Source organism: Gilbertella persicaria (assembly GCF_025201335.1).
Source record: "Gilbertella persicaria strain CBS 190.32 chromosome Unknown B0P05scaffold_17, whole genome shotgun sequence".
In the NCBI taxonomy this organism is placed as follows: Eukaryota; Fungi; Mucoromycota; class Mucoromycetes; order Mucorales; family Choanephoraceae; genus Gilbertella; species Gilbertella persicaria.
Genome location: NW_026251978.1, coordinates 362,228 through 376,316, shown reverse-complemented (window position 1 = coordinate 376,316; position 14,089 = coordinate 362,228). Strand labels below are relative to the sequence as shown.

The 14,089-nt window shown below is 36.4% G+C and overlaps 3 protein-coding genes across 3 annotated transcripts; all 3 read left to right on the top strand.

Annotated features, from left to right (window-relative positions):
- Positions 1–1,755: 1,755 nt before the first annotated feature.
- B0P05DRAFT_586692 (uncharacterized protein) lies at positions 1,756–3,144 on the top strand (the record flags this gene model as incomplete). Its single annotated transcript, XM_051582531.1, has 10 exons — positions 1,756–1,804; positions 1,853–1,939; positions 1,996–2,060; positions 2,113–2,140; positions 2,199–2,226; positions 2,276–2,451; positions 2,503–2,601; positions 2,654–2,710; positions 2,803–2,859; positions 2,945–3,144. The coding sequence occupies 10 exons, from the start codon at positions 1,756–1,758 to the stop codon at positions 3,142–3,144; spliced, it is 846 nt and encodes a 281-aa protein (XP_051435527.1).
- Positions 3,145–4,970: 1,826 nt separating this feature from the next.
- Positions 4,971–11,033, top strand: B0P05DRAFT_596411 (uncharacterized protein). The gene is made up of 8 exons (XM_051583124.1): positions 4,971–6,298; positions 6,344–6,530; positions 6,603–7,478; positions 7,529–8,070; positions 8,116–8,420; positions 8,470–8,691; positions 8,933–9,510; positions 9,565–11,033. The coding sequence occupies exons 1-8, from the start codon at positions 5,088–5,090 to the stop codon at positions 10,909–10,911; spliced, it is 5,268 nt and encodes a 1,755-aa protein (XP_051435526.1). The 5' UTR covers positions 4,971–5,087; the 3' UTR covers positions 10,912–11,033.
- Positions 11,034–11,177: 144 nt separating this feature from the next.
- B0P05DRAFT_539725 (uncharacterized protein) lies at positions 11,178–12,432 on the top strand. The gene has a single exon (XM_051577991.1). It carries the CDS (start codon positions 11,403–11,405, stop codon positions 12,234–12,236), a length of 834 nt encoding a protein of 277 aa, XP_051435525.1. The 5' UTR covers positions 11,178–11,402; the 3' UTR covers positions 12,237–12,432.
- The last annotated feature ends 1,657 nt before the right edge of the window (positions 12,433–14,089 follow it).

The window sequence follows — 14,089 nt, the reverse complement described above, 5'->3', positions numbered from 1 at the left end:
CTTTCGGTAGTTGCTGTTGGGGATCTCTTTCTTTTTTGCAATATGCATAAAAAGAAAGGAGAGGTAAGGAACCTAAGTGACTGAATATATCTTGAATAATTCTGCTGTTTACAGTGTAATTCCGAATGCAGTTTTGACCGAACACTGAGATTTTGAAATATCTTTTATCTACAGCGTATCGATGAATTACAAAGATCAATTTATCCTTTACCTGATTAGCCGATATAAATATGATAAAAGCTTTACAAACATAAACTTTACAAGTAATTGTATTATAGGCATTATATAAGAATTACTTGAGTGATTCAAGATTAACCTGGTCTCGTATCAAACTCTGTCTAGAACAGGATGATAAAGATACATATGTCTTTGCATATATACACATTTAAACAGGATATTTGTTGCTTTGGTGTAATGTTCTTGTATCAGGAAGCATAAAAAAATTAACCTAGGAAAAGATACCTTTGAGGCTTCTTTGATTTTCAAAATAATTAAAGTTGTTGGTATTTGAAGTGCATGAATGGAACTTTTTTTTTACTCTAAAGCACATTTACGTCTTTTGAATAGCTGTAAAAATGAGGTTTAAGGCTACTGATGCGATATGAGCCTTGAATTAAAAGGAAATTAACTTTTTCCCTATCGCTCCTGCCAATTGCCGCTAAAGCATTCAAATTGTAATGAACCTGAGCTATATTCTTCTGGCCACAGTTACCTTTTTAATGAAAAGCAGTCCTTTTTCTTTTTTGGAAAACGATTGAGCCAGAACCTTACCTGTGTTCCTTTTTTTTTGTGAAACCGCTTTTGTTTGTGTGCCTCTTTTTAATGACACTCCTTCTCTTTTGTTCTCTGCCTTTTTGGCTTACAGAATAGGATCGGGTACTGTAAGTGTAAGGGGAATTGAAAAAATCCTTGATTTTTAATTCTCTCAAATCAAAAGCCTTAAAGCACATGTCCCTTACTTTTACAGAAAGACAAAATAGCATTCGTTTATATAAGCTCCATTTTCTCTCTTTTCTCTCTTATTCTTTCATTTTTCTCTTTCTTTCATTTTTTCTTACTTTCTTTTCTTTCTCTTTAATACTTTCTTGATACTGCTACGGAAATGGCCGGTCCAACACGAAAGCAACAAAATAGCAATAGTACTGCAAGGCCTACATTCATGAAACAACTCTTGTTTCTCGTATTGCCTAATTCAAAGCAAAATCAACAAGAGAAGCAAGAGCAACAAAATCGAATAGACAATGCAAGCAGCAATGGTAACTCAACTAACAAACCAACAAGTCCATTTGAAAAAATGTATGTTTCATTTCCCGCATTGGAAGATGATAATACTAGCACTTGTGGTCAACAACATCATCATAGTCACCATCAACACGATAGAGATAATGTTGTTAAGACAACACAGAATGGAATCCTTTGTTAAGAGACTATATACCCTCTCTTTATCATAACTCGATACTATTGATCACTCTTTGTACAGCATACTTTAATACCAACATATACAACAGCATCATCTCATTTTATCATTCTATCATTCTATCTATCCATTTCCTTCTTTTTTTTCCTATTCCTTTTCACTCTCACTTCCATTTTACTCTTTTTTTATATACATATTAATAATAGCAATAATAAACCTTATCATATATACTTCCAAACAGATAAATCCACTTTAAAAAATTGTGACACTTAGATAGATTAAAAATCGCGCAAAAGATTAGTTTCAATCCCTTTTTCTTTTTTGTTGTAAACTTCACTATGTCAAAACAGGTTGTTCTTGTCACTGGTTGCTCTACAGGCGGCATTGGTACATTATGTCTCGATTGACTTGAGTCTGACTTGTACTTATCAACAGGTTATTCACTTGCAAAGAAATTCGCAGAGAAGGGATGTCTCGTAGTAGCAACTGCTCGTCGCGTTGAAGCTTTAGAAGGCCTAGAAGGTATAGCTACTATTGACATACTTTCCTTTTCGACTCCTTAACCTAACAAAAAAAAGCGTTTGACTGTGAAAAAGAAACATTGGATGTTACAGATAAGAAATCAATTGATGCAGTAATCAAAGTAAGCAAACAAATACATATGTTTATGATGACTCATTCTCATTTACTCGTAGAAAATAATTGATAGTCATGGTCACATTGGTAAGCTATTATGTACCAGTGTTACTCAAGAGTATTACATCTAAAAGAAATTTTGCAGACATCTTGGTCAATAATGCAGGCTCGCCGTAAGGATATATCACTAGTAGCTAAAACCATTAACATATCTGAATTTAGTGCTGTTGGTGCCTTGCTAGATATTGATATGTCAGTTGTTGAACAGTGTGTTAACACTAATGTTTATGGTGTGTTAGCTATGTGTCAGGCTGTAGGAAGACATATGGCAGAGAGAGGTCAAGGAAAGATTGTCAACATTGGCTCTGTAGTAGGCTATGGAGGCACACCTTGGGCAGGTAACCAGTAATATATCTTTTTTTTTGTAGACACTAATTTTGGACTAATAGGTATTTACTCCATGTCTAAGGCTGCTGTTCATTCCATGTCAGATGTTCTTCGTATGGAATTGAAGCCTTTTGGCATTCAAGTTGTTGTTGTTGCACCTGGTATAAACATTTGGAATAAAAGAAATGTACAAATAATCACAAACTATTTTAGGTGCTATTGTTTCTAATATTGGCAATGCTGGTTCCAAAACAGTGCATGTTCCTGAAGGTAATGCTTTCTCTTCCTATTCTTGCTCCTTTATACACCAATATAGTTATGATTGGCAAACTGTACTGATCGTTATTATTCCAATGCATTAGATTCCCTTTATACCTCGGTTTCCAAATATATTATTGGTCGAGCCAATTTATCCCAAGGTAAGAATCCTATCTCCTTATCTCCTTGCCCTTTCTCTCCTCTTTCTTGATATTTATGAGGTCATTGACTATTTCCTTTTTTTAGGTCCTGGCTCAACTCCAACAGATGTATTTGCCGAGCACGTTGTCAAGAAGGTTACTCAGCCAGTTGCTCCTCGTTATGTGACTTTTGGTGCTACCTCTTGGGTCTTTTTGCTGCTTTTTTACCTTCCCTTATTTATCAGAGAACTGATCTTTTCCAAACGCTTTGGTGTAAACACAATTAAACGAACAAAACAAGAATAATGTTTAAGAAATGAATGTATTTTCTAAATAAATTGCTTTGCATATGATTGCATTCTTCAAGAATAAAGCAAGAGAAATATTTTTCTTTTTGTTGCTCAATCAACTTGTGAAAGGCTTAAAACCTAATGGACATACTAAGTTTATTGCTTTTGTTTTAAATACTTTTACAATCAAGAATTTTTTATCTATGTATATTTTTGTTGAGGATAAAAGTCCCTTTTGGATAAATGCAAGTCGCAGGAATTGAACTGAGTCAGATTTAGCAATTGATTGATAAGACAAATGGTACATTCGAGCTTTATGCTTTTGAAGAGAGGATTAACTAAACAACTGAATACAGTCAATATATTTTGGTGCAGGTAACTTTGACATACACTTTTTCTCATAGAGATCATTTGCTAGTATAAAACACAAGCTCATGTCTAGTGCTGATTCTTTAGATGTAAAACGTACTAAAATATCCAGACAATGGTTTAATGAATTAGTAACATAATTTTAACGTCACACTAAAGGAAGGACGTATAATGGATGAAAGGGCTCCGGCACCTTCCTGCATCTTGCTTCCACTCTGTTATTTTTGTGTATAATCGTTTTTCAATGAGAACACAACAGTCAAAATTTCAGACAAGCTTAGTTCAAGAAACCATGCGTATACAATTTAAAACATTGGACTGACACTTGTATGCGGAATCACAAAAAACCACGCGAGCAATTCAGCATGACTTATGTTTTACTAAAATATAGAATATTTGAAGTGTCTTAATGAAAATGTGTACCATACATTTCATGGTCATAGAAGCCTGTTGTCATACTTAACTGAGGGTACAGATGTAACCCACGCAGCAACTATAGTTTTGATTCCGACAATGGTGTATTTTTGTTTTACTGATTTTGGACTTGTTTTTTTTTCTTTGGTTCTTCTATTTTAACGATAGCATCTTGCCACAAGGAACTGAATCATATTTAGAGAGTTACACGTCTGTTTTGATGGGACGAAATAATCATTTCATTAAAATAGGGAACACCATCACAAATAACATGGGAAAAAACAAAAGTAACTTTATAGGTACAAACATCTCAATGCGACAAACAAACCTTTATGTAGTATGATCAAGTATCATCCTCAAATGCCTGTCGATCCATATTACAAACAAGCAAAAAGAATGAATGTCACATTTTTTTTGAATGATTTTTAGAAGTCATTTTTATTGTCATTCAATCATGTCTACATGAACTCTAAAGGTTCTTTTGTCTAAAATGTGCTTGTTTGTATTTGCTATCAAAGGTGGAGTAGTACATATAAATAGTTTTGTGTACAATTTAACTACAATAAATATATGAAAAAGAAAGTCAATAGACTTTCATTATTTCACAAATTCAAGAACCATGATAATAAAAAAAATGCCCTGAAAATAGCCTCACCCCCGTTTTCTGTTAACAATAAGAGACACTTGCAAAGAACAGAAAAAGTCGGAAGGGTTTAGCCCGAGATGTGGTACAACTCGTTTTGCGGATGATAGACCGAGTCAATAAGGAGAGCTATGACCATCTTTATCCACACATTATTGGGATTATGATATGTACTGTTTGCGTAATGCTGGTATCATACACAGATGTTTATTCTATGTATATATGTAAAGAAAACAATACAAATCAGGGAGAACACGAAATACGAGTTTTTTTTTTTACTTCGTGTATTCAAGAGGCGTTTTCTTGTTTAAGTCAATGTTTTCATGTACTTTTATGGATATTAATGTGGTACAAGCTTCAAGAAAGAAATCCTTTATAAAGCTCAAGTTGTCTTTCCTATCTTATTCTTTAAACCCTCTTAATAACTCATAATCTTAATTGTCTTTTTTATTTTAAATTAATTATTATACCCCCGTTACAACTCTCTCCCTTTCTCTTTAGTTCATCTCTCTTCCCTTGACACATAATCAAAAATGGGAAATAATGTTAGTACCAGCAAAAGTGATACATTGTCGAAGATATCTCAACAAAGCAAACATATTCGGGGTCAAAAAGCACCTTCAATTGCATCAATACGACTTCCATCGCCACAATTATCACCATCAAATCCAATTGACCAAGCAAGTAATACTGCAGAAATTCATGCAGCACAGCCAGTCACGCTTTCCAGTACAGCAGAAAAACGGCCCATAAGCACATTTGAGGCTGTACCATTACCCTCTATTTCAGAAAAACGACGAGAAAACACCTCTGATGCCCTCAGTCATCTTGACAGATTACCATCGTCGCCAGAGAGACACAGTGGTGTATTTTACAAGCGAATGAAGTCCCAAAGAAACAGTCGATCAAGAGACAGATACAGTTCTACTTTTTCCGTCAGTGGTTTTAGTAGCTCAATAGGCGATTCTCTTCATTTCTCTATGGTGGCAGATTCTACCATCACAGACATCACTAATGTCTCGAGTTTTTCTGTAAACTCCTTTTTAGATAAAATGGGTGATGATAATAATTACATTATGGCTATTCCTGACCCTGACTTTACCAATGATCTACTCTCCTTGCGCAGTAATCGCAATAAAAACAACAATACGCCCTGCATTGACCATGTCTCTAATACACAAGACATTTTGGACTTATTGACAAATCATCCTGAATCTACCTATGATATTCTCACAAGCATTTTTGGCTCTGAAAAGATAAGAACAGATAGCGAACTTCAAAAAGAAGCCTTCCAAGCGGCTGAAACGTGGAGCTTGCGTCCTACAGACGTCATTGCCAAAGTCATTGTTGCTTGCTGCAAACTTTGTGGTTGGGGAACTGGTAAAAACTCTAAAAAAGGATTCGATGAACTCCAAGCACTGGCCCAAAAGGATGTCTGGGAAGCTTACTATTATCTCGGACAATGCTATCATTATGGTATCGAACAAGCAAGCGAAGGCTATAATCTATCAGGTCGTCCTCTTTCTACAACTGTGGTTCAATCGGTTGATCGTGAGCAAGCTATCTTTTGGTATCGTAGAGTCATTGACCATCACGAAAATGTTCCAAGTGAACGTGTTCAATACTATGTCGCTGAAGCTCAATTCCGTATTGCTGCTATCAATTTTGCTTCTGGAAACATTAATGCTGATAATGTGGATGAAAACACAGCTTATCTTCGATCAAGTGTTGCTGCTGGAAATAGGTAAGAAAAGTAATCTATGTTTGTTTGTATACTCATATTCCTTAGAAAATCTGAGTTTTCTCTCGGTCTCTTGATTGAAATTGGCTTGATTGAAGATTCACTTATTGCCAAGGAATATTATCTCAAGAGTGCTAAAAAAGGTTACTTACCTGCTCAAGTTCAACTCGCATTGATTCTGAGAAGTGAAGATTCCCCAGAGAGTATATCCTGGCTTAGTAGTGCCGCTAGACTGGTAAGACAATAACAAAAACTTTAATCTTATTTGCAGAGCACGAACTCATCATCTGACCCTTATTTTTTTTAGGGAGATCCCAGAGCCTTCTATTACTTGGGTGAAAGCTACGAATTCGGGAAATGTGTCAAAGCAGATTCAATGATTGCAGTTCACAACTATCAAACATCGGCTGAGAGATACAATCACCACATGTCAGAATTTCGACTTGGTATGCATTATCTTCATGGTGGTCTCGAACTTGAACAAGACAATGCCAAAGCTTTTTACTACCTTCAGCGTGCTGCTATAGGTGGTTACCCTGATGCTCAGTATCTTCTCGGTATGATGTATCGTGATGGAAAAGTACCCTCTTCAGGAACCAAAAACTCGCGCCAGTCATCGGCTGAAACTTCTCGGAATAACAAGGAGGCTTTCCGGTGGATACGTAAAGCAGCTTCTCAACGCATGCATACCGCTATTACACAAATTGCAAATTGTTATGAAGAAGGCGTTGGAACTGCTGTCAACTATGCACTTGCTACTGAATATTATGATATTGCTATTAGTATACCTGGTAAGCACCTTCCAAGTGCACAACAGACCTATGCTCGTTTCTTGCATAAGAATGGAAAATATGAAAAAGCCTTAGAGATGTATCTTTATGCTTCTGGCCTCAAAAAATCTCCTCTAAATACTCATCCTTCAAGTCCTACTATTGCTAGAGCGGCCAAACGCATGGTTGCCTTACTCTATCTAGACGAAAAAGATACCACAACACCCTTTAGACCTAAAGAAGCGTTTGACATTTTGACTTCATTAGCCAAATCAAACGATGCTGATGCTCATTATTGGATCGCTGTCTGCTACGAAGAAGGAGTTCCTGGTGTTGTCAGTATTGATCTCACTAAGTCATTCGAACACTATGTGATATCTGCTAACCTTGGCTTCAGTGATTCCCAATTCCAGGTAATAACAACAAAAATATTAATTTGCCATTATAATTAATTTTTTATTAGGTCGGACATATGCTCTGTAAAGGTATTGGTGTTAAAGAAGATCGCCAAGCTGCCTTTAAGTGGTTCAAGAAATCTGCAGAAAAGAACAATGCCAAGGCACTCTATTACATTGGTATCTACCATTACAACGGCAGTGGTTCTATTGTCCGTGATCACGAGCAAGCACGTCTTTACTTCAAACGCTCTGCAGAACTAGGTCATGTTGAAGCTATGGTTTCTTATGCACAAACTTGTCAAGAAAGATTAAAAACCACTGGTTTAAACCCCTCAGAAATCGAAAAACTACAAGCAGAAACATTCAAGTGGTATGCTAAATCCGCTAAACAAAACCATACCACTGCATTACGTGAACTAGGCCGTCTCTATGGTGCGAAGGGAGATTTCAAAACATCCCATGAATGCTATCTTAAGGCCTCTCAGCTTGAAGATGCTCTTTCAGCTTTATTTTTAGGTGGTTACTATGAAAATGGACAAGGTGTCGGACCAGACCCACAAAAAGCGCTTCAATACTATACAAAAGCCATGGAACTAGGGCAGCCGACGTAGGTGTTTTTAATTCTCTTTGCATTTCCTAACATTCTTGATAGTGCTCTCTTTGCTATTGCAGAACTCTGTGAAAAGCAACAAGACTATGAAAAAGCATACAGTTACTATAAGCGTGTTTCACAAGATTCCAGGATTTCAAAGAATTTCAAATCAAGTAAAATATCAAGACTTAAAATGGCGCTGTATAGCTTAAACTATGACCCAAATACCCTCCTTTATGAAAAATCAACAAGGCCTAAACAACTGTTTGACTCCATTCCTTCTTTACTCTCCACAACTGAAGCATTTGATACTCTATTAAAACTTGCTAATGAAGAAAAGTTCTCTGATGCCTTTAATTGGATAGGTATGTAAAAATAGATTTATATGTATGCATATTAACCAAGTCCTTACAGCGGAATGTTACCAAGATGGCAAAGGCGTCGATCAAAATACAACTGAATCGATTCATTGGAGGATCAGAGCTTCTCAAGAAGCAAACGATATCAATGCCACATTAAAACTTGCTTCCATGTATGAACACGGTACAGGCGGCGTACAAAGGAATACAGTTTATTCACACCAGCTCTATCAAATGTGTGCAGAGAAAAACAATGTCCTCAGTCAACATAAACTAGGTGCGTATCATTAATTTTCCATGTATATTTATCTTGCTTTATTATTTGCATCCCCCTATCCCCTTTTTATATATATACATATCTATTTTAATCTATTTTAATCTTAACTATATCATTTACCCTATGTATTTAACCTATTCATATAATCTCATGTACTAAACAATCTTTTTTATATATATTGTGCTTATGCTACCCAAAATAAATTATCTTAAACCATTAAACTTGTATTGTTAAAATGAAGGTATGGCATTTTGGCGCGGACACGAAATCATTCCCATTAATCTCGGTATGGCTGTCATTTGGTTTACAAGATCTGCTCGTCAAGGTTACGCTCCTAGTCACTGGGCTCTTGGTCAAATTGCACTGGAGAATGGCGATCTGCATATTGCTATTGCTTGGTGGGAAACAGCCATGCAGCTCAACCCCAATGTGACACACAAAAAGACAGATCCTATCAACGTGGATCATCTTCTTACTACTACAGGTGACTCTGAGGCGCTGGTCATTTTAGGCAAAATAATTCAAAATCAGCAAAAATCAGTTTTAACTACAGATACTTCCTTTGATCAACTCTCGAGAGCTCAACAAGAAAACCGTGGAATAGCGCTTCGGTGTTTTGGACAAGCGGCATTGATGGGGAATGTCGAAGGCATGTATTTGACTGCACAAGCATGGCATAAGGATAAGGACTATCCAGTTGCATTAGAACATTATGAAAAAGCTGCTTCCAAGGGTCATGTGCCTTCTCGAATTATGTGTGCTACATACCAAATTTATGGTTTGGGTGGCAAACAAGTAAATCCTGAAGCTGGTTACAAAGTAAGAAAAAAAATGATTGAAAATAACTTATTACTTACTGTTCATCATTGCTAGGAATTACTTGAATGCGCCGATTATGATGTTGAAGCCTACGTTCATCTTGCACGATGTTATGAACGCGGCTTAGGCACCGCGATAGATACACAAAAAGCGGTTGATTTATATCGCCTTTCGGTTGACAAGACTGATAGCTCCGAGTCTATGTTTCGTCTTGGCCAGCTTTATGCTCACATAATGGATGAATCTATAAACGGTGAAATGGAAGCTTTCTATTGGTACAAGCGTGCAATTAGTAAAGACGATCATCCACGCGCAAACTTTCGCATTGCATTCTATTATGTGCAGGGTATCAAGAATGACCTCCTTAGTCCAGATTTATCAACCGCGGCTCATCATTTCCGTACAGCTGCCAAGCAAGATGATTTAGATGCCATGGTTGAGCTTGGTCATTTGCTGCTTGGTACGCATGGGAAGTCTGCTTTGTTCCCTACCGAGCTTCAGCAAGAAGGTCTCCGATGGTTTGAGATTGCTGCCGATAAAGGTTCACGAGATGCTCAACGAGAACTCGGTAACCTGTATCATACTGGTCGCGACGGTTCTGATGAAGATCACCCAATCTATCCTATTGAGCAAAACTTTGAAAAGGCGTATGACTATTTTAGCTTTGCAGCTCATCTAGGAGACAAAACATCTGCTTTGTTTTTGGGCACGTATTATGAACATGGTATTTGTGTCCCACCTAATCTAGAACTCGCTCAAACCTGGTATACTGTCGCAGTAGAATTGAGCATAGAAGATGCATTATCACTTCACCACCCTTCAGGATGGTGGCCAGCACAGTTTTGTCTTGCTCGTGTTTTACATCAAAATGAGGCAACTCAGAATGAGGCGTATGCATTATTCAAAACGGTCTACTCTCACGAACCAGAGCAACATCTTGCTTATCTAGAGATGATCTTGGCTCAGTATGAGCTTTATGGTTTAGGAGGTGTCCCAGTGCAACCTGAGGAAGCGGCTGAAAAGTTACTGAAACTTGCCAAGGCAGGCTATCTAAAAGCGTTCTTTCCCATTGCCCAATGTTACGAAAATGGAATTGGTGTCCAAAAAGATCTTTCCAAGGCTCTTCAATGGTATGTGATGCTTGTCCATCATCCTATTGATCAAGATGTATTGGATGAAGACGATCTTGAAGATCTATCGCACGCCTATTTCAGTTTGGCAGAATTTTATCGCAAGGGAGTTGTGGTTGCTGTAGATCTAGAAAAGTCTGACATGTTGTACAGAATTGCTGCTGAGCGAGGTAAGTTTATTGAGTACATCATTATGTCATTCAATAATAATTCATTTTCTGCAAATTGTTTTATAGGCTCGAGAGAAGCTAAAATGTACTTATCCTTATGAAGTACTATTTATGAATTATGAATTATGTATTATTAATAAAAATTTTTATGTCTTATTCAAGGAGAAAAGGTGAATAGGGGAAAATACACGTTTTGAGGCTGTGTCTGACAAGCATTTCTATTTTGACATCATTTTAAAAAAGAAACAAAAAAAAAATTTTATTATTATTATTATTTTTTACTCAGAAATAAGTTTGAGCCAAGGGTACATCAAGGGGCCAGTTGTACAAGAAAAAAAAATAAAAAAAAAACATTTGTGCCGAGACAAGAAAAGAAAGAATTATATAAAGAAAATACAAGTGTTTGTTTATATATATATATTGACCTACATGATGCATTTTTCTACATGTAATATTGGGCTCAAGTTCAAACAATAAGTGTTGTATCTAAATATATATTTGGTTCTGTACTCCGTTGCTAAAAAAAAATTATAAATAAAAAGGGAACTAAAATCTGTCATTTCTTCTCCTTTCTTCTTTATACAACACTATTATGAACACCATTCGTAGCATGTTCGGCTTAAAGAAGTCAAAGAAAAATACCAAAAAGGATCAAACCTATTCACATAGCTCTTCTGTATCTTCATTCTCTTCTGATTCTTCAACAAATGACTCAATGCCTCAAACACCTACTGGCATGTCAATGCAAGAATCTCTTGGCATCTTCCGCACACTTGAACCTGTCTGGTACTTTCAATCTAGTCTTTTGGCTCATCCTACATTACAATCAAATGAATGGGTTCCATTTGATGAAAACAGCCAATATGCTCTGGAGCAATCATTAGAAAATAAGCCTGACTGTGTCCTGCGTCAATCTGTGCTTGGTCCTTGCACTATCTTGTTTAGACCTGCAACTACTAAAACAAAGAAACAACGCCAAAGCATGATGACACTATCTACATCACAGCATTCTTCCATGCCTTCTCTTCGCCCCAATGGTCATATTGGACGCACATTAGAGCTCAACAAGCATGTACGCCGCACTATTTCCCCTGTTTGGTGGTTTGAACAAGACCATCCTGATGGCTCTAAGGGCATGTGTAGATTTGACTACAAAAACCAGGTCCGTCTTGAGGCTTTATCAGAAGATCGTACACGCTTAGTATTGACGGATGATGCTTTCAATGTTCCTTTTACTGTTGTCCTTGAAGCTCCTAAAGAACGCGAATCAAAGGAGGAAATACGTGGTTTCTTGTTCTTTGAGCCCGTGTCTACTGCTTTCCAGCGCGCGTTTGATGCAACTTACCCTGAAAAATTCTCAATTGAAGATCCTTTATATGATGACGAACAGTGGGGCGCTTCTCTTACTCGTCGTTTCTCTGTATAACCCTCTTCCCTTTTTTCATTATATATTATTCATTTTTATTTAGAGTATTCCTATCTAACTTGTATATAACTCATATCTTATTGTAACGACTAAATAAACATTCCCCCTCCCCTTATTTAATATGAAATCATTCAAAGAATTAGTATGTAGATTAGTACCTGATACCTGTTTGAAACAAGCGTGAAATGATGCCATCATAATTCGACAGTAAAAAAAAAAAAAAGCTTACTCCGGCTTAAATTAAATTGCCCTAATTTGGTCTCATCAAGGTACAACCTCATTCACAGACCACATCATTTTCGGGAAGAGATTACACAGAAAAAGAAAAATCTTGTACACATGAAAGACCGTATTGTATAAATGAAATTTTAAGACAAACCGAACTCGCTTTGCAAGCTTTTACGAAGGCATTTTATTAAAATGGGCCTGTAGTCTTGAATTTGAACAACGACAGACATTGTTAAGAGGATCAATTGTTGTTTCGCTTTTATCATAGCCGGCCAATTCTTTTTGTGTCTGTTCAATTGACAAGATTCTTTTTTTTTTGGCATGACTCTAGGCTTCGTTTTATCTTGTACTACTTTCTTTACTGTCGTTTTCTTTACGTATTTTGTGAGTTTCTTTTAGCTTGTTTTGATTGTTAAGAGATGTTTGATGAAAGGCACTTCCGTTGCCTTTGTTGCAAAGAAAGATAGTAGTATATTAGCTGAATCTAATCCATGATGCTGGCATATGTGGCGTAGCCTGTGGCGAGGTTAGAAAGTACATTATGATAACCCTAGGCTCTAGATTCGTCTGATAAAAATGGTCTAAACCGACATCCGCGGTTAACAATTCACATAGTTGGGCCAAACTTTATAAATTGATTTAAACAAAAATCTAGTTTTGCTAGTGTCCAGTTTTCTTTGGGACACAACGCTTGAAAACAATTTGATTCTACAAAGAACAACGGATGTTTACAATTAGTGATACATAAATGATGTCTGATTCGCTAACGTTAATTCATTCAGACTGAGCCACACTACAGCTATTGGGAAGCATAGTTGTAAGTGCATAAACAATAAAACAGTATATCGAACAACGAGGTCTATGACCTTTGGATCATTTCATAAGAATTTAAAAATAGCATTTACACTTGTACTTCCAAGATAAAATAAAACCTTATGTATTTTTTTAATGATAACTAAACGAGTTTTTCAATGGAATTTAAAGTTCTTTAGTTTGCCACATCATCGTTATGTAACCTCTCTTTGTTTTCTGTTACCCGGGACAGTTTTGTGCCTTATGACGGTGCTTTAAACTATACTGGCAGTTTTGTGATACATCTACTTGCGGCTTTATTTCTGTCGCTTGACATCGGCGGTACACTATCTACCCGAATCAAAGCACGATGATGTGTAACATTTGGTTCTGCTCCTTCTTCAAATTCTTTTCTATAAAAAGAAAAGTCAAAGTCCATTCGAAAGATTCTCGCATCATTTCTTTTCAAGGTAATACCAATGTTGATTTTAAAGAACTGTGTGTTCTTTGCAAAATAAGTTGAAAAGACATGTGTAATGAAAAGCCCAAAAGAAGTAAGTCTTTGCCAAGGTTTTCATTTATCTTGTGGAAATCAATGCCAAGGCAATATAAGCAGCAGGATAAGCTTCGCCATTAAGTAAAAACAGACTTTCTTGATGAGAGATATAGTTCAGCGTATCAATAAGTTTAGCCATGTGTGTCTGGTTCCAAAACAAATCGCATGAAGTATGTGTGAGATTAAAAAAGTTTTATTTGAGTTGTTATTCTCTTTCTATTTAAATCAATTCCCATAGAATAAATATACCATTTCATGACTTGTTAGAAAGTCTATG

Coding starts and splice junctions, on each gene's coding strand:
- B0P05DRAFT_539725 (XM_051577991.1), top strand. CDS start 11,403: ATGAACACCATTCGTAGCATGTTCGGCTTAAAGAAGTCAAAGAAAAAT.
- B0P05DRAFT_596411 (XM_051583124.1), top strand. CDS start 5,088: ATGGGAAATAATGTTAGTACCAGCAAAAGTGATACATTGTCGAAGATA. Junction 6,531..6,602: donor TTAGTAGTGCCGCTAGACTG/GTAAGACAATAA, acceptor TATTTTTTTTAG/GGAGATCCCAGAGCCTTCTA. Junction 8,421..8,469: donor TGATGCCTTTAATTGGATAG/GTATGTAAAAAT, acceptor AAGTCCTTACAG/CGGAATGTTACCAAGATGGC.